General features: G+C 38.8%; 3 protein-coding genes across 6 annotated transcripts in view; 1 reads left to right on the top strand and 2 right to left on the bottom strand.

Annotated features, from left to right (window-relative positions):
* The first annotated feature begins 2,564 nt into the window (after nucleotides 1-2,564).
* On the top strand, nucleotides 2,565-3,838 carry h1-0 (H1.0 linker histone). The gene has a single exon (XM_030121861.1). The coding sequence runs from the start codon at nucleotides 2,784-2,786 to the stop codon at nucleotides 3,369-3,371; it is 588 nt and encodes a 195-aa protein (XP_029977721.1). The 5' UTR covers nucleotides 2,565-2,783; the 3' UTR covers nucleotides 3,372-3,838.
* A 1,302-nt stretch (nucleotides 3,839-5,140) lies between these two features.
* Nucleotides 5,141-15,590, bottom strand: rhot2 (ras homolog family member T2). 3 transcript variants are annotated; one of them, XM_030121852.1, is made up of 19 exons: nucleotides 15,414-15,590; nucleotides 14,423-14,481; nucleotides 14,115-14,196; nucleotides 13,956-13,999; nucleotides 13,498-13,551; nucleotides 13,330-13,382; nucleotides 12,913-13,021; nucleotides 12,651-12,752; nucleotides 12,421-12,519; nucleotides 12,233-12,341; nucleotides 11,996-12,116; nucleotides 11,789-11,873; nucleotides 11,399-11,544; nucleotides 11,215-11,315; nucleotides 9,078-9,208; nucleotides 8,872-8,952; nucleotides 8,653-8,775; nucleotides 7,998-8,194; nucleotides 5,141-6,368 (listed from the first exon to the last, which is right to left on the bottom strand). In XM_030121852.1, the coding sequence occupies exons 1-19, from the start codon at nucleotides 15,448-15,450 to the stop codon at nucleotides 6,251-6,253; spliced, it is 1,851 nt and encodes a 616-aa protein (XP_029977712.1). In that variant the 5' UTR covers nucleotides 15,451-15,590; the 3' UTR covers nucleotides 5,141-6,250. The 3 variants fall into 3 exon arrangements, with proteins under 3 accessions (XP_029977712.1, XP_029977713.1, XP_029977714.1); XM_030121853.1 differs by lacking the exons at nucleotides 14,115-14,196; nucleotides 14,423-14,481; nucleotides 15,414-15,590 and adding an exon at nucleotides 13,685-13,698 and having other exon boundaries at nucleotides 13,956-13,983; XM_030121854.1 differs by lacking the exons at nucleotides 13,498-13,551; nucleotides 14,115-14,196; nucleotides 14,423-14,481; nucleotides 15,414-15,590 and adding an exon at nucleotides 13,685-13,698 and having other exon boundaries at nucleotides 13,956-13,974.
* A 506-nt stretch (nucleotides 15,591-16,096) lies between these two features.
* wdr90 (WD repeat domain 90) overlaps nucleotides 16,097-22,065 on the bottom strand; it is a 35,047-nt gene continuing 29,078 nt past the window's right edge. For both annotated transcript variants that reach the window (XM_030121845.1, XM_030121846.1), the window contains exons 38-43: nucleotides 21,393-21,561; nucleotides 19,973-20,103; nucleotides 17,523-17,666; nucleotides 17,271-17,387; nucleotides 17,081-17,165; nucleotides 16,097-16,980 (exon numbers count right to left, since the gene is read on the bottom strand). In XM_030121845.1, the coding sequence (XP_029977705.1) occupies nucleotides 16,826-16,980; nucleotides 17,081-17,165; nucleotides 17,271-17,387; nucleotides 17,523-17,666; nucleotides 19,973-20,103; nucleotides 21,393-21,561 (801 nt within the window). In that variant the 3' untranslated portion in view covers nucleotides 16,097-16,825. The remainder of the gene's footprint in view (nucleotides 16,981-17,080; nucleotides 17,166-17,270; nucleotides 17,388-17,522; nucleotides 17,667-19,972; nucleotides 20,104-21,392; nucleotides 21,562-22,065) is intronic.

Genomic DNA, 22,065 nt, shown 5'->3' with positions numbered 1-22,065 from the left:
AAGCATTTCTGCGCCCCTTAAAATCACTTAAAATAAATGTTTCAAGCATATTTAACTACAAATTGGGTTTTAATTATTTATCACTCATCAGGAATGTTATTCATCATTTTTCTGACATCGACTAAGTGATTAATCGACGATCACGCTCAGTTCTATCAACAAACACAAAGACACAAATCCTAAAAATAAACACGATATAATTTATAGCTGGGACTATTTCAGACTATTCATTTGATCGCTTATATTAAACTGGTAGGCGCCTTTAAAACGTAAATGCACCAGATCCACACAGGTTAAAAAAAAAAAAAATCTAATTATCGAATTAGGATTGATTATCGTGATAATTCCTCTGAAATGGTGCGTTGAGGCGCGCTCCGGAGCTCCCGTCAGCGCGGAGAACGTCCCTCTGTCGGCGGCTGAAGGGAGTGGTCTGACCGGGGACGGAGGACAAGTCAGTGTTTGTGGGCTTTTCTGCACTGGTTTCCAAAAAAAAAAAAAAAAAAAAACGCGTGACAGTGTGTATGTGTGTGAGTGTGTGTGTATGTGTGGTGAGGGGGTGCGCGATCGGTGACAAAAACAACGCGCCTGTAGTGGATAGTGGTCGAAAAATCCCCAAACAAACCTAAAGCTGCGCCTTCACATGGCAGACGTAAACAATAGGCATGTTGAGCTTCATCCATGTGCGTTCATTCAGCCTGAGCATGAACTGCGTTTTGTGCGATTCTCCTCCTCTTCCCTCTATTGCTCGCATATTCAACTGCGCCATAAATGAATTGTTATCCACTCACTCATTCATTCCTTCACCCTTTCATCCAAACCTCCCTCCCTCCCTCTTCTTTCCTCTGTAATACACTTGTGCTGTACAGTATAAACACTAAATGGAATTAATAAACATCTACTTCAGCCACTCACCCTTTCATTTACTCATCCTTTCATCCACGGACACTCATTGGCTCAGCTGTCCCACATCTATATATATATATAAAAAAAAAAGACAAGAAAAAGTCCTTCACTGTTTTACGCACTCACCCATTCCCACTCTCACTCATTTTCCTCACATGTTAAAATAAACACACAAAGAAGAGAAGGAAAAAAACAAACACTCAACTTATTATAACACAGGTGGGATGTGTGAGACACAAAGGAGCTGATACTCCCCCCAAAAATGATGACTTGATTTTCATTATTTAAGTTCATAAATAACAAAAATCTAAGTAATTTGGCCTAACATTATGTGCACAACATCACAATGTCCATTCCTTCATAATGGACAGTATCCTCCTGTAGTCTACTGTAAGGACCACCTCTCTCATAAACATCCTAGATGCCCGACTTGGGTCTGATCCCCTCTATAAGATACGGATCAGAACATACATATACGCTTTATTAAGAAAAACAATATCTAATAACTAATAAAACCATGCCACAAAAGTCGAGGAAAAGCCCTACTACTACTACTACTCCTGTGCTGTGACTTTCATTTAGGAATCAAAATGGCGTTGCAGGGAGGGACATCAGACCTGATATTAAAAATAAGAAATAAAAGAGGAGGTGTTGTAAAGTTTATTGCGATGCGGGTGTGTTTTTGCACCTTTGGATCGGCACCGGAGACCCTCATGATGATCAGGAGAAGCAAATGTCAAACCTGTTATTGACTCAGTCTGATGCGCCAGTTCCTGAACAAAAGAAAGCCATCACTGCGCCCATATTGAAGCACTTTGCTTTTGGCTGCAACCGCTCATGCAGATGGACACACACCTGGTCGCACACCACTTCATAACACCTGTCCCCGAAATGTGGTGATCAGTTTTAGGATCCCGCATCAGAAACCCTGATCTTTAGAGGTGTTGGCAACTTTCCTGACAATGGAGCTCGAGTGCGACTGCCATAGTGACAGTTATAAGCAATTCTGCCCCTAAACCATCAAACACAGCGAACCCAAAGCCCCTGTTATAACCCACACAAACCCACATTATCGTCCCAAGTGTCACCCATAACTTAGATCCTGTGACATTTAATTTATACGAGGTTTAACAGTAAATAATCTCGACCACGTCACTCAAAGTCAATGGCCGGACTGTGTTAGTTGGGAAAATGTATGGCTGTATTAAAAGCAAAAACGGATTCCCACACTGCACCAATCCGATGCATTCGTCTCTGCATAGATTCGATTTCATTACGCATTGACAGATTCTGCCCCAGGTTCCGTCTGTTTGGGTCAATTTAACGCGAATTGTGCAAAATTGTTCACAGCACGCATTACTTCCAGCCGGTTTTCCTGGAATAAAAGTTGTTCGGTGTCGCGGACGGACGTGGACAAGTGTGTCACCGTGAAGCCCAATATCTCTGCTATCAGCCCATGTTGTTCAGAGGAGCAATATGTCGTCGTATTTTTTTAATTTGTCAGGAGTTGGAGGATGAAGAAACACAAACGGGACGGCGCCAGTTCCATGGAGTCCGCTAGATCAGCTGCTGGCAGTTGGTGTTCTCAATCACGTCCGCAGAAAGGCTTCATAGGCTCACTGAAGCGCCTGTGGACCAAGACACTTAAGTGATACAGACCCCTGACGAGGACGGGAAATATTTATATTAAAAAAACTAATTATTATTCTAAAGCAGTGTGTGGCATTGTCTGCCAGTTTTTTTTTTTTTTTCGGGAGAAGCTTTATTTCCCACTGGTGAATATTTTTTCGCTGCTTCCTGTGCACCTTATCAGCTGAGCAGGGTCACATTTCTTTTGAAAGAGTTTTGTTTTTGACAACTGACTCAAAAAGAAAGTAACCATGGCAGAGACGTCGGCATCTCCGGCTAAAGCCAAGAGGTCATCCAAGCCCAAGAAACCTGCCTCTCATCCAAAGTACTCGGAGATGATAAAAGCGGCCATAGCGCACGACGCCAGCCGGAGTGGAGCGTCCCGACAGTCCATCCAGAAGTACGTGAGGAAGAACTTCAAGGTGGGGGACAACGCAGATGTGCAGATTAAAATGGCCCTGAAGAGGCTGGTGGCGGCTGGCTTCCTCCGGCACACCAAAGGCATCGGTGCGTCCGGATCCTTCAGGCTGACCAAACCTGAGGACACCAAAAAGTCCACCAAGGCAGCACCATCTGCCAAGCCAAAGAAGGCAGCCAAGCCCCCCAAACCCAAGAAGGCTTCCAAGCCCAAGAAGGTGGCCAAGGCGCCCGAGAAACCTAAGAAGGCGGCTGCAAAGAAAGGGAAAAAGGTCACGAAAAAGGCGACACCAGCAAGACCCAAAAAGGCACCGGCTAAGAAGCCCAAGGTAACCAAGACCAAGGCGAAAGCAGTGAAGAAGGCGACCAAGCCCAAGCCAAAGACAACCAAAAAGGCAACTAAAACATCTAAAAAGAAGTAAAGGACATTATCAGAGACGTGTAAATACTTCAGGAAATGTTTTCGTATGTGTATTATTTTTGTAAAGTCTCATGCAAACTTGTCCTGTTTTTACTTTTCTCTTCATTGCACTATAGCCTAAGGATGCTGTAGAATTTATTTTATTTGGCGTTATATACTGTTGATTTGTATCTGATCCTTGGTTACATACTGAGTAGTCTAGGGTCTTGTATATAGTTGCACGAGGTCATATTGAAAGTACAAGTGTTTCAATGGTGAGCATTGTTGAACCTTCACAATGTACAGACCATAGGCAGCGGACGTCAGCAACATTCTCCTACAGGCTCTGTAGTGGTCGTTCAAGCTCCATTCTTGTAGAATTTTCACATCTTTTAACGACTCATAATATACAGACATCCTACTGTGTCCATTCACTTTTAAAGACTGTTTATACTGCAACTCAATAAACCTGTGTCATCTTCTACTAAATGCGTCTTTTGCCTCCTTATGCGCATTTTACGCACGAGTACGCCTTTGTTAAGTAGTGGACACTTGTGTTGTGGATGGAGGAACTACGAGCATACGGAAGAGTGTCACAGTTAAACTTACTCTGAAGTCTTTCAGGTTTTAAAATGGACTATTAAATATATTTGCCAGCTTCTTATAATCCTTAAAGTCCACACTTACTGAGGCACAAAAGAGGATTTGGGAGAAAAGAGTAAATCTGTAGATATGCAACTTCACAAAACAGTTGGACTGCCAGAGAAATAGGATAATAAAGTGCAACTGTGTTGGTAAACATGCATTTAAGAACTGATGAAGTGGGTATTAGTAGATAAATATGCTCTGGTTACAGTAAGAGAATCACGCACCCTGATTGAATTACTTCACCACTAGTCACAGCTGTTTTTGGAAGCAGGCAGACTTTGCACACGAATAAACTACAGTAAGACCTCATATGCTTTAAATGTGGCATTATTCTGTTAAAAGATGTACGTTAGACATGTCCCATAAGAGAATGGGGCAGTAGTTAACATATGGAAAGGACTCATAATGTGTAGTTCACTTAAAAAACTTAAAAATAACAAGAAAGTCCCAATTTGGGTATGCTGAGCAATAATTTAGAGTAATGGTGTAGGTTTTCATCTTCCTACTGAAAGACACTACATGTAAAATTCTAAAGTACCTTTCTCAGGTTGCCTGGAGAGCAAACACACCCAGTTGTAACGGTCCTGTATCACCTGTTGAACACTGCCATCTAGTGGTGTCTATCAGGAACAGGTCGACCACCAACTCGGACTGTGATGATAGCATCAGCAAACACTAGAAGTCGACATTAAATACAAATTACCCTCTGATTGTGTCAACCTTGATGTTTAAACAGAGAAACATCATCAGACTAACCTTAATAAATAGCTTCAGAACAGCATCCTTCCATGTGGAGCCATTGCTGTTGGTGATAAATAGTGTTGCAGCCACACACAATGCAGCATGAATTTCAGGACAGAAAAATGCTTGTTTTAAAATGAAAATGACAGAAAACATTCCAACTAAAAATACAAACCTGACTATAGCATTTTCAGAGTAATGTCTCACTGAAACCATACACACTCAAAGTACCATAGAAATAAAGCCAAAAACAAAGTTCAGTCATAAATAATCAGACACAAACTCCAGTTTCAGGATTTGACAAAATAAAAAGGCAACAATAAATATCCAGCCATCACAGCATTCATCAGATATCTACCAATACAACACTCAAAGTATTTTTAGGCAAAAGCCTCCAACCAGTCTTTTCTGGTATTTTATTAAGCATCTAAATCAGTTCACTTTCGGTAAGAAAACAGCCATATTTTAAAATGCATCCTGCAAAAACAGCAGGTCCCCTGCTAAATTAAACAAAAAGACATTAAGATGACCGTCTCGTATTTCAACACAATGTCAGATTAAATGTTCAAAGTGTATGCACAGTGTCAGGTGTATATGAATAAAAGAAAATCTAATTCCGTCCTAATTAAAACTCGATTACAATGTGAACATGTCTTGTTTTTAGATTTGCCTGCCTTCTTTTTGAAGGGAAAACATTTTTTTCTTCTTGCAGATGCATCATATTCCATTCCACACAGAAGCAAGTTTTCTTCATGCACAAAGAGGAATCTCCCCGTCACAGCAGATCAGTGGCTTTCCTATTGCTAGAAAATAATAGCAAGATTCAGGCTAGTCAAAATATTTCAGTCTCAGGCAAAAACCATATGCCTAAGGAGCAATTAACATGCTATGACTACTCATTTCTGCTGAGTTATTTGGCAAATCAGATGCGTTCATCTTGTCTTTGTGATGTCTTGGTCAAAAATGTTCCAGCAAGGAATTCAGCGGCAGCCAACTACAGACTATTATAAAAGCTTCATTTGCTGCCCTTTGGTGATTCAGTCTAATCAAACTGGCATTTTATATTATGCTTAGGAAACACTGCATGGATAAAAAAATTCCCCAATCACAACATTAACAACTGACAGATAAAGCAGGGGAAACATCTTACTGCGTTTCCTCCATTTTGAGAAAGCACCACTTTGGAGATCAGTTCCTTGTGTGTCAATGTACCGCGCTCACACAGACCTACTTAGCCTGGGTAGACATTATAAGGCAAAAAAATGCTGAATATGGCAGAAAGGGATGTGCGTTGAGGAGCTCTGAACTTCTGTGATCAATGGACTACAAATGAAGAAGTTAGATGCTGCAAATTGCAGAGAATATGAAGTTTCTTCAGAGGCTTCGGGATAAAAAGTAAAATGATATGCTTGATATCTAGCCCAGACTGCAGTGGTTCTGGATTTGCTTTTGAAGGTTTGGTCTTGATGGATGGAGCGCCATGTTGAGAAAAATAGCTCAGCTGGTTGTTGGTCATTTCTGTCTGGCGACGGCTCTGTAGATTGCAAAACCCAAAACGGCGACCACAGCCGAACCCAGAGCTACTCTCAGCCAAAACGAAGTGTTGCTCATGTCTGAACCATTTAGGTGCCTGAAGAAATGGAGAGAAAGTGATTATTACACTGACAAATACAAACAGGATTTGAGCTGTAAACCGGATTGTATGATTTAACTGTGATTAAGTACATCAATGCTAATCTGAGCACATAAAAAAACCTGAAAAAAAAAGAAACCTTCCATTTACAGGGAGTCCACAAAGTCTCTTTACAATTAAAGAAAAGTATTACAAAAGCAAGTGATGAGATATGTTTATCAGATTTGTTCCAAGTACTCAGTGCTTATCAAAGTTTTTAATCACACTGTGGAATCATGTGCAATTGAATCATTGGTCCATTTTTGTTCAATGAGAGAACAATTACTGCAAATGTTTACTTTGACCTGTTGACTGAATATGTGTCACCACAACTGGATGAACTTCAACAAACCATCATTTTCCAGGTAGATGGTGCACCACCACATTGGAAACTGCATGTTGGTGGGTTCCTAAATCAAATATTTCCAGACCGGTGGATTGGAAGGGATGGTCCAATTCCCTGGACACCCTGTTCAGCAGATATCACTGCCCTGGATTTATTTCTATGGGGTTATGTTAAAGATATTGTGTACAAAACAGATACGGGACATCAATGACCTGAAGTAAAAGATCACTGACAGTGTTGCCACTAGTGATGAGGATATGTTACAACCAAAATGATAAGAAATCCAGCACTGTCTTCATGTGCTTTTGCAACTAATGGTGCACATATAAAGGTGGATTAAATGAGTCAAAAAACTTCAATATCTACTTTATATTTTGTAAGAATTTCCACAATTGTGTCTAGTAATTTGCTTTTGTGATTAATTTTTTAATCGTTAAGAGACTTTACGGACACCCTGTATTACAAAGCCTCCGTATGTCACTTCCTGCTTAACAATCATCTTCCCACACTGATACTGATGTCATGAAACTTATATGAAAAAGTAATATTGGTGCTATCCAGTCAGAGGTGTACTGTCCATCTACCCTTCACTGGGAGTCTGACAAACTTCAGAACCAATCAAAACATAAAAAAACAAATAATAATTGTACTTGTTTTATCACTATCTCCAACACCTACATTGTTAGTTTAGATATGAATGTGTTAAAATACCAAAGTCATACACCAACTCGAACGAAGTGGACATTAATAGCAGCTGCAAAATTCTGAAGTTTGGTTGGTTTGATGAGCACTTCAGAGCTTCAGGTACTTGTAGAAAAGGAGTGTATAATGGCACAGTGCTGCAGTGAAAACACTAAAATATGGTATAAACTTCATATTTGTAGGTGAGTCTTTTTTGGTGGTAAAGCAGTGCAAAAACACAAAACGAGTACTTTCAGATCCTCATATGGTTCTGCATAGGTGTCTGTGATTCTCTGTCCTGCTGATGTCTCTGAACTACTCCTATCACACATCCCCACACCTGCTATTTCCGACCCCCATCACCCCCATCTCAGCTTCTTGCAGACTTTGCAGAATTTTTCAAAATCAAGCAAGGGGTAGAGAAAGGTTCAGAACAGGGGTCAGATGAAATACCATACAACTAACAAAATAAAAAAAATCTAGCCTTTTTATATCTCTACCTATCACATGTAATGTCTAAAACCAAATTCTTTAAGGAGCAGTATTTTATTGGAACATACGGATACACAGCTGCCCAGGCCAGTCTTTTGTAGATGTTCTTGCTGTTGGATTCGAGGCTGGAGAAGGGCAGCGGTGGAGGCAGTCGGTGTTTATAACAGAACTCTGCTGGTGTCATCCCATGGAGCTGCTTGACCTCAGGAAGATCCACTTTGGATGCTACAACCACACATGGGATATTGCTCTCCATGTAGTGTTGCTGAGTAAAAACAGCGGGATGATAAAGAACAAATGCATCATTTGATAGAAAAAGAATAGAAAAAAATATAGTGGTGGAACAATTACTGCCTTTCATTAAGGCACGAGTAGAACTGACTTCATGTGTTTTTCATTCTAATGGAGTTCAAGCTTACTGGAACATTTTTACTTTTAGCTGTAACCCTTTTGGTGTTTGATGACCTTTGGACAAGACCCTCTAAAATCCTATAATAAATTATGACACTGAAAACCCAGAGTTGAACATGAAGTTACCTGGCTAAACCCAAATATTACTTTGTTTTAGACTCAAGGTGCTTTTTAATCCCAATTAATAATAAAGAGGAGCTAAGGAATCTATGAAAATATTACAAACTGAAAAAAAAAAACAAAAAAAGAAAACAGTGACTCTGGTATTAACTTTTTAACTGAATGGAGCTCCTATAAAGTTGCAGGACTGACCTTGTAAATACTGGCACAATAGTTGAAGGAATGCGGATCACTGGTGTCATACATGAGACAGGCAACATCACAGGAGGCATCAGATGCCTTCAGAAACTCTGCTTCCACATCCACCTCATTGAGCTGCACAGATATAATATGATGTTTAATCACGTGGCGTTGAGGCTAAAGGGTCAGAGCTACATAGTCAAGGTTAGGATCAGAGTGGGAGCTACTCACGATAAGGTACTTCTCCTGGTTACTGACGTGGACAGTGTTTATGGCATAAGGGGAAAAGGCACTACTGGTATTTCCCTTATTCTGTAGAAGTCAGAAAAAATATCAAGAAGTCACACTCTCAGTAGTAATAATGGCAAATGGTGTAGGTTTTTAATTAACTAACAATACAACATGTGACATTTTTTCTGCAGCAGATGGTGCCATACCACAAGGTTGCGACCCACAAAGTCCCGAAGAAAGGCAGTCTTGCCAGTCCCCCGTGGTCCGATCACTTTACAGAGAAACACCGACCGCTGTGTCTGGCACTTTTCCAGGTCCACCTCCTTTTCACGTGTCACTGCACATATAAAAAAGTGACAACAGTTTCCAAGCTGCAAGACACAACAGAGCTGAACCCTTACTTTATTGAAAATGACTGGATTTGACTTTCATTTTCTTGCATCTCAAATTTCACCTTTAACCCATAAAGACCCAAATATACACCAGTGACCAAAAGCATCTACTGATCTAAAATGTTTAATAACCTTAGAGCCACTAATCCTATCAATACATGTAAGTAATTGGAGTAAAATGCAAAGTCATCTTTGTCTCAAATTTGTCATCTTTTCATGGTCATCAAATATGACCCATTTGGATGTTCTGAGGCTCATTAGTGAACGTGGAAATACCATCATCTGCTACAACACTGATTCACCAGTAAAACCCATGGAGTTGGATCAGTGACAGTGGCTGGAGACACTTGGTTTATGTTCACTTAATGATAAATCTTACTGAAAAAGTCACTTTTTCTCAAGTTTTCTCTGTTTTTGGTATAATAACCCTGAAATGTAATCTCAACATGATGATTAAAGTACATGATCAGTCAAATAAATATAGGAAAATTCCTGATTTTCACTGAAAAAAATGCAAAATGGAGAGGATAATATTATGATAAATGGTGATAAATCACTTAAAAAAGGTTAAACAGACAGAAAAATTTATTTGGGAACTACCACAAAAATAGCACTGGGTCTTTATGGGTTGAAGGTTCAATATGCAATTGTGCGTGTTTGTGTGCATATGTGAAGCCATACAGCAGTTTGTATTATGCTGGGAGCTGGTCATTAGCCAATTCCAGCTGAGACAGCTAATGAGTGTTTCAGTTGCCTACATCCATGATAATAGCCTACACACAGATTCCAACACAAAACTGACAGAAGCATACAAGAATACAGAAATCTCCCAACTACATAGTTCAACATTAACTTATAGATCAGATAAAATGTCCTCTAGTGGCAGGTTAATGGCATGATATTTCCACAAGACAGAGCAATTAGGATTTGAATGTAATGCTGGCACAACAGACTGAAGTCCTCTGACAGATGATTAGGGGAAACAAATGACCTTTACTTTCTCACAAGGGATAATGCAAGCATGACTAAACACATATACATGCTAAGAGCAATATTACATTATGAAGGTCAGTTCTCCATCATAGAAAATACAGTAAATTAATTATAAGTCATTGTATTTATGGTTTGTGCTTATCTGAAGTGCTTACTTGCTCTATATTTCAAAGCATACATATTATGTTTACATACATGCACACACACACGCAAACTATAAACAACCACTTCGAAGTGTTCATGCAGTTATTTCCAAGAAATAATGTACATGTAAGTGATTCAATTCAGGCAGATTGACTAGAAATGACTACAAAAGAGTACCCAACTGGGAGACTGGGATTGAAGATTTCAAAAACAGGACCAATGGCCCTGTATCTCACCAGCATGTTCTATCAATAATCAAAAACAACTTAAATTTGTGAGGATGTTATGCTCTGGCATTACATTAAGAGTCCTGTGGTCTTGATGCAAGAGATCAATCTCCCAATAGAAGTGGGTGGTACTTTCACTGGAGGATAACTCAACAAATTAAATCAAAGTCCATACATGACTTCTTATCAGTTCTTAAAAGGAACGAAATTGATATCGCTAACCATTTTTGTTTTAAAGCCATCAACATATGGGCCATTATAAGTACAGGCAAATTTTTAATCTTTCAAAAATTTGTCAAAAATTTAAAAATCTAAATTTCTCAAAACTGCGAACAAACTTTGTGGACAATTGTAGAAACTGCTGATGACGAAGACGACAACAAAGACGACGCCGGGCATAGCACCTTCACAATAGCTCATGGTCTATCGGCTGGTGAGCTGAAAACTATGTATTTTTGTCAAGCAAGGAGATATTCACTCCCTTTTGTAATTCACACACCAGTGGAAGTTTCTGTACTTAATACAGTTTAATACATTTAATCATCACATGTTGTCAGGTGCAGATGCAACCATACACAGACACACACCTGTGACTGCAGCCGTCTGAGACTCCTGTTCAGTGAGAATAGGGTAGCCTAAGTATCCCAGGTGCTCCAGGCAACGGTGGATGTCAAGATATGCAGAAAGCCTGCATGTGAAGGAATGATGGATATACGTGTGAGCTTTTAGTAGTGTTTGTTACACAAAAGTAAACTCAAATGAGATACTTACGTCCACTGGCAAAGATAGCCGTGATTAGAGATGTATCCCTCAGCTGTGGTCGGGACAGTCATGAAGACCTCTGCGCCCCACGGCATGTAAGGACATACGCAAAACAGGTTCTTGAGCTCTGCTGGTGACAGGGCAGAGTCTTTGTCCTAAGAGGAAAAACAGGGCACTTCTTTAAAACAAGGAGATCCCCCAGAATAAAATAAAACAAGTCAAGCAGAAAACTAAAAGCTGCTAATGTAGTTTGAAGGTAATTCAAACATTTGCCTCGAGGGAACAAAAAGAGTGACTAAGTGTATTTTATATATATTTATCTTGTCTTGGCAGGACCTTTGGCCATTACACTTTACAGTCTGGGTGGACATCATGACCAAAGGCAGGATAGCTACTCACTTCATCATACTTGTCAAACAGCCGCTGGAGAAACTGGTGACCTAAATGATTGAGCTCTGTGCTACAGCCTACAGGAACCCGGAGTCTGACAACAGAAACAGAACAACAAACAGCAACATTTATGCAGGAAAAGCTCTTAGAAAACAAAGACCTTAGCAAATATGAAAACATTTAGTAGCTAAAGGGACAGACCGTCATTGAACATACTCAGGGTAAAGGTAATCATCAACCAGCTCTAAGTTGTCATCGTAACCAAATTTTCGGAGGATTGTCCACGTGGTTTCATGTCGACCCCTCTGAATAAATAATGTATTAAGGAACAAGAAACCTGAAAAAGAAAAAAAATAATACTTAGCCATTAGGGTAGCCTTTCAATAACATAGTTTAACGTCATATTATCATATAATACTGTTATATTGTTAATTAATCATCATTTTTTTGTACCATTTAGGGTTAGGCCATTGTCCTGCACCCCATCACTGGTGTTCTTCCAAACTACAGTCTTCACATCTTCTAAGGCTTGAGGTGCCAAAGGATTCCCAAAACAAGATTTCTACATGATGTTACGGAAAAAAATGTTTTGATTGTTTGAAATGACTGAGAAATGTGATGTTAAGAATTTGACAAGGCACCTGAAAACTGTTTAGTTCAGCGTCACTAAGGATGCGATCATTGTCCTGGTCTGAAATGTAGAACACTCTGCTGAGGGCTCGGACACACAGGGGTTTTAGCTGAGGGGAAAGAAAGAAAGAATGATTAGGATTTCACTATTCATCATAATCCATACAATATGTTTAAAAAAACAAAACAAACAGCAGACACACAGACAGTCAGCAACAGATTATTAAAAAAAATGGCTGACCTGTTTGTCCTCAGGGTCGTAAAGAGGGGCTGTGGGGTGGAGAACTGCCTTCTGTGCGTAGTAAAAGAGCTCTGAAATATTTTTCAGGTTCTTTGCCGAACACTTGAAGAAAGAAAAACAAAAGAGAGAATGCTTATCTGTGTCATCTAAAAGCCAATGTGTTGTGTGTAAATATTTGCATGAAACTGAGCAACTACGCCTGTCCCAGTTTTCAGGTTAGCAGGTGCACAGACTGGATAAGACTACAAGCACTCACACTAACCTCAACACATGTCTCAATCTCTGAGAACTGGTTCATGATGGGAAGAATAGTTTCCATTGAGCTTCCACAGCGCAGATCTGACTTGTTTCCCACCAGTATAATGGGAACCCTGTAATAACACAGGTACAAAAGGGATCTCATAAAAAGAATATTAAACAGAACAGGCCTCTCATACATACACAATAAAATGCTAAAAAAGCTAAAAGCCAAATTATGCAGTAGCTTGTTGATCAAGCTACTACACAATTCTCACAGTGTAAGATTTTCACAGATGCTCTTATGTCCCAATTTCTTTGTGAAACTCCAAACGTTATCTAAATTCCTAAATTAGCAATACTGTGAACATTACATGCAAATAAGTACAAAGTTCAACAGCACAGCAGAGGCTACACACATCCATCAAAAACTGATACATACTTGTTCCCTTTCTCTGCATTTCCATTTACCAATGGTATCCATTTAGTTTTGATCTGAAAACAAGACAGCATGAAGCAATTAAAAAAAAAAAAGTACATATTAAAAGTATTAAATATGGTACAAAAGCATGTGCAAAGCATGGACTACATATTAGCAGGGGGTTACTACCTTGTCTATTGTGTCTTCATTGGTGACATCGTACACTACACACACAACATTAGCCTGTAAGGGAAGGAGAAAGGACAGCTGACAAGGCCTTGCCCAAAAACAGACTCTTTCAAGTACAGCAACTGTTATGAAAAGGCCTGGTGTGTGAAACACATAAGTTGACTGATTTCATATCTTTTTATGATACCTGCATAAAAACAGCTGAAAGCAAGAATGAGGAAAGAAAAAGGAAAGTCTGGCATTATGTGTAAAAAGGATCTGCTTCAGGCGTAAGCCCTAAATATCTTGAATGGACATCTAAAACGTGCATCTGTTCAGCTACAATATATACAAAATGTCCTCATTTTACCTTAAAATAGAACATATTTTCTGCCACTCGCTAGATGCATCTACATTTGATTTTCATACATTTTTTTAGAGCTGTCAAAAAGGACAACCAACTTAGGAAATGTGCTCACCTTGATGATCTCATTTTGTAGAACATCATCACTCAGCTCTTTTTCTGTTGGTGATAAGAAAAACATAAACAACATGAGACCACGTGCATTGTATCTGGTCTTGACAAACTGCACACACAGAGGAAGTAACTGGTGCAACCTTTAGGATGCCTATGTTACCTGAATAATCCACTATGTGTGTGGGCACCTTCTCTGGAGTCACATCAGCGGGGATAGTGATCTCCTCTGCTCTGGGGGGAACCTGTTAAAGAATTGCATTCTATTGGAAATGCTGACAACTTGGGAAGTGACAAAAGTTGCACATATGTTAAACAAGCTAAGTGCTGCCATAAACAGAAAACAAGTCAACACAGGCTACAAAATGCAGCTGGTCTATTAAGTGACACTCCTTGACTTACAGCATTCTCTGCAGCAAAAATGAAGCTGAATGAATCTCCACACAGACAAAGAGTAATACTGACACTTACCTCTTCTGGAAACTCCTCTCCAACCAAAGACATGATGAGGGAAGTCTTCCCCACCTTGGCTATTAGAATACACAATACAAAATGGATTAAAGGAGCCACACATACACTGGAGTTTTATTTCTGTTGATAAGTGTATATATATTATACACACACACACAAAAGAGTGACACTTGTGTATTTTATGATATATACAATTCAAGTATTGCCCTCTGTAGTGTAGTGACTTTGTCCTGCAGAAAAAAATTCAGTGTACTTGTAATTTGGCAGAAAGGATATTGATCTATAAACCATATAACATTATAAAGATTACACTAATACTGGCCAACAAAGGATCATGTAAACACTATTCTAAGCCAGTTATGACAACTGAAGACACTGTCTCCGAACCTGAATGACACATATGCACATATGTTCATGTAAAAGATAGAACTTCATCTATAAGAGGCATGTTATTGTCATTACATTAATAAAGTGTCGTTTGAATTAGCTAACGGGAATACGCATATTATGACATGTTTTAGCGTCAGTACTGTTAAAATTAAACTAAAATGTTAACGTCAGTTCTGCAGCTTCATTACTTAAACGGAAAACCTAAAATAGTGAGACATTTCTTTACATGTAATGTTATTTCACAGCTCCAGGAGGGCCAGCTGCTTAGTTCGGCCCTAATTAAAGGCTCAACAAAAACAAGTCAGTACTTACAAGGTGGTCTATAACTAGCTACGAGGAAGAAGCTAATTTAACGCGAATGCTACAGCAAAGTTATTTAGCAATTATGTTAGCATAACAAAAAATGTGATTGGAAAGGACTGGATTTGTTTCCGTGAGAGAAAATATTTAATGGTGACATTACTTTTCCTCTTAATGCCATAAACGCAACCATGTCACTAGAAACACCAGAAGTGGCATGAGCTACAAGTTACTAAGTTAGCAAAAACAGCTAATGTTTGCTAGTGTTTAGCTTCTGGACAGCCATCAATTCGATACTTACGTTCCCCCAGTAATAGTATTCTGACGTCTTGTTTCATATTTCCTCTGTGTGTGAACAACAATCAGACGCGGTGCAGTGTTACAGTGCCATTTATCTTTCATTTGAATGCCTAAATCTTAGCTAAACCCAAATGTGCGCCTCTTTACGGCGGTATGCACCCAAGGTGAAACCATATCTTTCCGGTTCACAGCGGAGATGAAAACACGCCCTCTGCTGCCCACATCGACAAACTACACTGTAGACGAGGATGGTCTTTAACATTAGCATCAGCCCTTACATAAAGTAATGATAAAAACGCACAAATACAGATCATGGACTTTCTTACAGCGTATTAACCTGCCAAAAATAATTACAGCATTATTAACTATGAACAGCAGTATCTTTGGTTTGATTTCAAGACAGTTTTGATATGGATCAGGCCAAAGGATGATTTAATAATCAAACCAATAATGCAGGTTTCTACTTTGAACATTAAACCACATAACATATATACTGTGTTTCAGGAATATTAATATACATCCTCCCACTTAATGACCTTGGTTCTTAGAGAGAAATGTTCTTTTCCTAGAATAGTAGCAGTGTCATATAACCTATACCATATTTGAGACCAAAATTGTTTTCCTCTGCCTTATTCTTCATGATAGACTTGCACATGCTCCAAGCTGAAATGTGAAACATAATTTTTACTTTTAAACATACACATAATATTGATAGATGAGTTTACTTTTAGCAACAAAAACCATAAGTAGTGAAGTACTGCACTAAAGGATCAGATATGAAGTATCTAAATAATATTTTTGCGCTGCTATAGCCACGTTTAGTACATTTTATTCAATTGTAATTGTGTTGTAAAAAAGCTGAAAATTGTCATGAGTGATGCAACCTTGGTAATCAGAATCCATGTCTTTCAGATTAGAAAGCCTGATCACATGATTTTAGTGATATATAGTAACTTCTATGAGCTATTTGTTTGGTAAAAATGGAAACTCAACACTCATACATATACTGATCAGTGACAGTACAGATCACTTATTTGGTGGACAAGAACATAACTCAGCACAGAATTTAAAACAGTAATTTACATGGTGCTTTTTATTGCAAGTCCAATGACTTTACCCAGCACAGAAACAAGAGAAGAAAGCACAAAAAGACAAACTAAATATATAAAACAATCCCCTCTATGGCTGAATTAAAACAAAAAACAAAAAAAACTATCCACAAACAAGAAAATTGGTCAAATATTCAACATTTCCCTAAAAATATAATCTATTTATCTAAAAAATAAGTTAAAAAATTATTTGAATCAAAACTGAGGTCACAATATGATTACTTGAAGTTACAAAAACTTTAGGCACATGTGAAAGAAAGTAAACCTACAAGTTTTAAAGTTCAGACATAAGGCTATAAGGCTGTCACAGGCCCTGCACCTCCCACAGTAGAATCTCATTATAAGCCACAGTGAAGAGGAGCGTCCCAGAAGGTGAAAAGTGACACGTCTGCAGTGAGTCATTGTGCAGGAAGTTTTGGAACCTGCCGCTGCTTGATGTGATTAACTTGAGCACTCGTTCTGATAATAGACAAGGCACAGGGTGAGAAATTACTTATACATATACCACAACCTTATGCAGTCAATTTGCTGGAAGTTTTATAATGAAGAAAGAGTGTACCTCTTGAACCCACAGCTATGAGTTGATTCTTAGAGGAGAGGCTAATGCATGTAGCCCAGTGCGGGATGGAGATCTTTTTTACAATCTGGAATAAAAAAATCAGAATAAACATTTTATACATTCTGTCAGCAGCATATTGCTCTACGCAGGTAGAAAAGTCCTGTAGATGCAGACATATTCTGCGTGTTACCTGTTTTGTATCCAGACTGTAAAAGGACAGCTCTTTCTCTACTCCAAAACCAGTATAGACCACCAGGCTGGGGTCTGTCGGGCAAAAGGCAGCCAGGCTGGGGGGTGGCTTGTCATCCTAAAGCACAGAGTTTATAGAAACAGAAAATTAACTTGCCTGTTTAAAAGTTATCAGAGAAAATTTAGAGACCTTCACTAAAGTTCAAACATTTCTACTCATTCTCAAGCATCGTTATAAAAAATATTATGGTACCCCTAAATAGGCCGGCGCAGGAAATGTCAGCCAGTCTAGCAGGTCACATTTGTTCTTCAGCCAATCAGCAACCCACACACTGACACGTCTGTCAACACTGGCAGCCAACCACAACTCCTTCCCATCTAGTCCAAAATTCTTGCTCTGGGGATTAGAAGATAAAACGGAGAGAAAATAGCATAAAATGTCACAAAAATCCATGAAAGACATCTGAGACCTAATTTTCTGTATTTCTACAAGGTATTGGATCTAAAACCTTGTAGACTGTGAGCAGGTGTACAGAGAAGATGAAAGAAATGTCAAGTAATGATATGGTTGAAAATCTGTCAATAGCACATTTGGACACATTGTGACATAATAGCACAGGATGCAACATATCCTCGAAGGTGTTTTGAGCTGTGATGGAGAGGTGTGTTTACGAGGTCAATGGAATTTTAAAGGACACATCCTACGTCCACATCTCAAAGTTAAAAACATGAATTGGAAAACATTCATCCATTAGGACCGGATGCCTCTTGTAAGTGTTTTTACAACCAGATGTGATGTTTGAATGCATCGGTCCTCTCAGTCCAAAAAAAAAAAAAAAAAGACTGAATACAAATATTGATGAACTTGAAGCAGTTTCATGCCACTATGGAGAAAAGACTATAACTGAATTCTTTATTGTCCTTGTATTATGCAGCTCTCCTTAATTACAAGGTTAAAAAGCAGAGACAGATATGAATAGAAAACAAATCTTTGGGATAAATAACAAAAGTAAATAAAACAGTGCACAAAATATACCCTCAATGACACTGAATATAGCTTCAATGTCTCTTCAGGAAATGTGTGCAATTCTAGCACTAAATATCTTAAACCTGTGTAAAATGGCAGCAGATAGACAGACAGATGTACTTTATTGATCCCAAACCGGGAAACTGTAGCGCAGCAGCAGCATGACAAACAGTGAAAAATAGAATATAAGAGTAGAATAAAATACAAGCGCAAACACACTATACAAAATAAATTAGAAGTATAAGAAAGAACTTGTAGAAAATCTGGACAAACAGGATCAAACAGTAAGGTGCAACAATAGCCCCTTTACACAGCACTTCTGTTACGGGAATTCACCTTTCACCTTTATACCAAAATGACATCTGTGTAAACAAAATGTCGGGATCATTTGGTCCCACCTTTATAGCGACTTCGTAACACCTCTGGAGGTATTAACTGAGCTGTGATAAAGGTGGAATCATGATTCTGGAACACTATGTAAAAGGAAGATGTCTTGTTCTGCAACCAAGGTGTGACCCCCGTGCCTGAGAGATAGAGGCCGCATATGAAGGCTCTGGCATGGATTTTACAGCAGCAGCCCAAGGCGCCGCGCCTTTGTGCCAGGGGTGCAGCGGGTGCCGTGCCACTGGTGCTGCAGTTACATGCCATTTTCACCCGTGACACAAAGCTGCAGGACCCGGGGTGGCTGCGGCAGAATCCATGGCAGTGTCTCCATATGCGCACTATACACTGCACTGCGTCATCGCCCCTTTGATTCTGGAACTCAGGTCCACTGTGTAAAAGTCCAGCCTGTCTCACCTCTGTTACTCCTTTGACTTGGCTATGGAAATTGGTCAATGATGGAAAAAGGTGGGATCACCATCTCGCCTTTTTTCTGGCTCTCTGTGTAAAAGTGGCTAATATGCGCTAGCTACTTTTGCAAGCTTTGGCGTTGAACCACAGAATAGAGCAGTGGAGTCACATCTGACGGAATCTGATCAGTGATCTGTAATTACAGCTGCCGTATCATGTATTTAACCCTGAACCTGCCAGAAAGCCCCTATGATTAGCCCAGGACTCTCTGCAACTGCATAAATTAGCAGAATGTGTCTCCTGTCAGAACACTTGAAACAAACACAGCAGCTTTATGACGCAGATTGAATTGATCTATATTTCCCTTTTGGATGGAGTGACCCAACATGTTTTTACTTTAGCAATGAGGTGCACTGTTTTTTTATATTTTATTTTTACCTGTAAAACTGTTGTGAACGTTGACAATTTGGTCAAAATTTCTGAAAAATCCATTGCTTTCCAACAATGCATAAGTCTTAAAACTTTAAAAAAAGTAGAAAATTTGTCTGATATTTTTTTTATTATCCTATCACATAAAACCACATCACTATTTAAAATTGCTTTGATTTTACCTGACATAGTTTATAATTGGACAATGTACAGTAAACTTTTGCTACAAATGATTCACAAAGTACTGGGATTATTTTCATATAAGAAAATGTTAGTAGATTACTTCTTAACGTCTTTGAATTACGATATTAGGATCACATTTTGTTGCAGATCACATTAAAGTTGACCTTATTTGGGAAACTCAAAGAGTGTCACAGCTCTCTCCCTCTTCCTATTGTGCTGCGATATTAGGCTTTGTGAATTCGTCTCGTCACGGTCTGATTCAGTGAGCTGACCTGTTTACTGATACACTGGATGGTGGTAATGGCTGCTCCTTTATGGTCCCTGATGACGCGGATCGTGGCTCCATTCTGCAGGCTGCTGATGGCAACCAGACCATTCTTCCCAGAAGAAAGGATCACATGACCTGTAGGGGGCAAAGTACAGTAACAGAGCCAAACTAGATGAAATGTAGCAGGGACAGCGTTTATTTACCAAAAGAATCAGAAGAAAGTGTAAATGAGCCACAGTTAGTCAACCGGGCTTTTTGTTTCCATCTGTTGTTTCTGTCTAAAAGACAGCCTAAAACCAGAAACAGTATAGAAAGGAAAGAAAATGTTGCAAGAAATCTAAAACATTAATAAAACAGCAGGAAAAATACATTAAAAGGTAATATAATGAACCAGGCACTTATCTATACTACATATAAAACTTCTAATGCTATATAAATAAATAAAAATACACTATGGCAGTAAAGCAAAAAAAAAAATGGAGGGTACAGCTATGTTCAGGATATGAGCCACAACTTCCAGTGACAGGTAAAAGAACCATACGTATCTTTTCTCTCTGATGGGTACTGGCAGTAAATTCCATTCTTTGGGTACTGTTATTGAAAATGCAGATTGGATATTTACATTTTGGAGAAGTTGAAATTTTGTTTTAAGGGTCAAAGGGATTCTTTTTTCACTATTTGGTCAAATGGACAAACTATGTGAAACCTGTAATTGATGTGAATTGAATATATCGGTTATGTGAAATCATTTACATAATACACATTTCTGTTTAGGTCAGTGTAAACGTACACACCTTAATGTGTCTTATCTTGTTGATGAAGAAGCGGAGCAAGTTGTCTCCTCCCGCTCATTTGTTATATTTGTTGTATATTCTACTAAAAAACTTGGATTAGTATATTTGTTCACATTGGAGGTGTGGACATTGAATTGTACCCGAAAGGGAAGTTTTGTATGATCTGCTTCTCCGAATAAACAAAGAATGGGGAAAAAAACACAAAAACAAAACCACCTCTTTTTCTAGGAATGATAGAGTCTCATCTTATGGTTCCTCTATTTACACAGAATTTCAAAAACGAACACTTTCCCAGCTTAAAAGTTTATATTTATCAAAGATTTCTTGGTTTCTGATCCAGGACTTTTAAAACACATTTAGACAAACCTTAAATATAAAGTAATAATTAGAACAAAATACAAGTTTACTTCTTGCTACGCATTTCTCCTTCAACTACTGTTCCGAATTTGGCCATTTCTGATACATAAATTTTTTACAAAGGAATGAAAAATATACAAAAAAAGTAGACAAAAGCAAGGATGAGTAAGGACAAGTAGGGTCAAACTAAATTATTAAAATATTTTCTTATGAAGCAAAAGCAAAAAAATCTAATTACTGTGGAGTTAAAATACGACAGGCTTTCCTTCTTACCATAAGCGGAGTACTGGATGGCAGTGACAGCCACACGATGGGGCTGCATCTTCATCTCCATCTCTGAGGAAATAAGACGGAAGATCCTCAGGGTCCCGTCACCATATCCTGCAGCCACACATGCACTGTCCATATCCACCGAGGGGCTCCAGCAGACACAGCCACATGCCTGAGAATGACATTTAAAAGCATTATTCACTCAGCCGTCCTTTATTTAAATCCAGTTTTTATAGCAGTAGATATTTTATTTACAATACAGCCGAGAGCAATAGGAAACAATGGTGATAAAAGAATAAAAGAAAATGCAGTAAACAGAACCTAAAGATTAATCAAAGGAATGACAGCAAGAAACCTGTATCAAACAATAATGACAAACACAGTAGGAGGCAATCACGTAAAATAATGCAGTTCATTAAGAATAGTTAAAACAACATACAAGTAAAATTAACATCGGCTAAAAAAAGAATATCTAGTCGTAAAACGTGGTCATATTAAAAACTGAAGAACCTTAAGGATACAAATGAAGCAATCTTAAGCCTTTTCTGTTACTGTCATGCACTTATCCTGCACACAGGCTTTGAACTGAATCCTTTAAATGTGTCTGTCCACCCACCACCTGTCTGTAAAGGAACCACAGAGGACTAGAAATTCACACAGGACACAATGCTACCGG

The sequence above is a fragment of the Sphaeramia orbicularis genome, chromosome 19 (genome assembly GCF_902148855.1).
Source record: "Sphaeramia orbicularis chromosome 19, fSphaOr1.1, whole genome shotgun sequence".
NCBI lineage: Eukaryota > Metazoa > Chordata > Actinopteri > Kurtiformes > Apogonidae > Sphaeramia > Sphaeramia orbicularis.
Note: the sequence above shows the minus strand (reverse complement) of the source record. Positions and strands in the feature narration are given on the sequence as shown.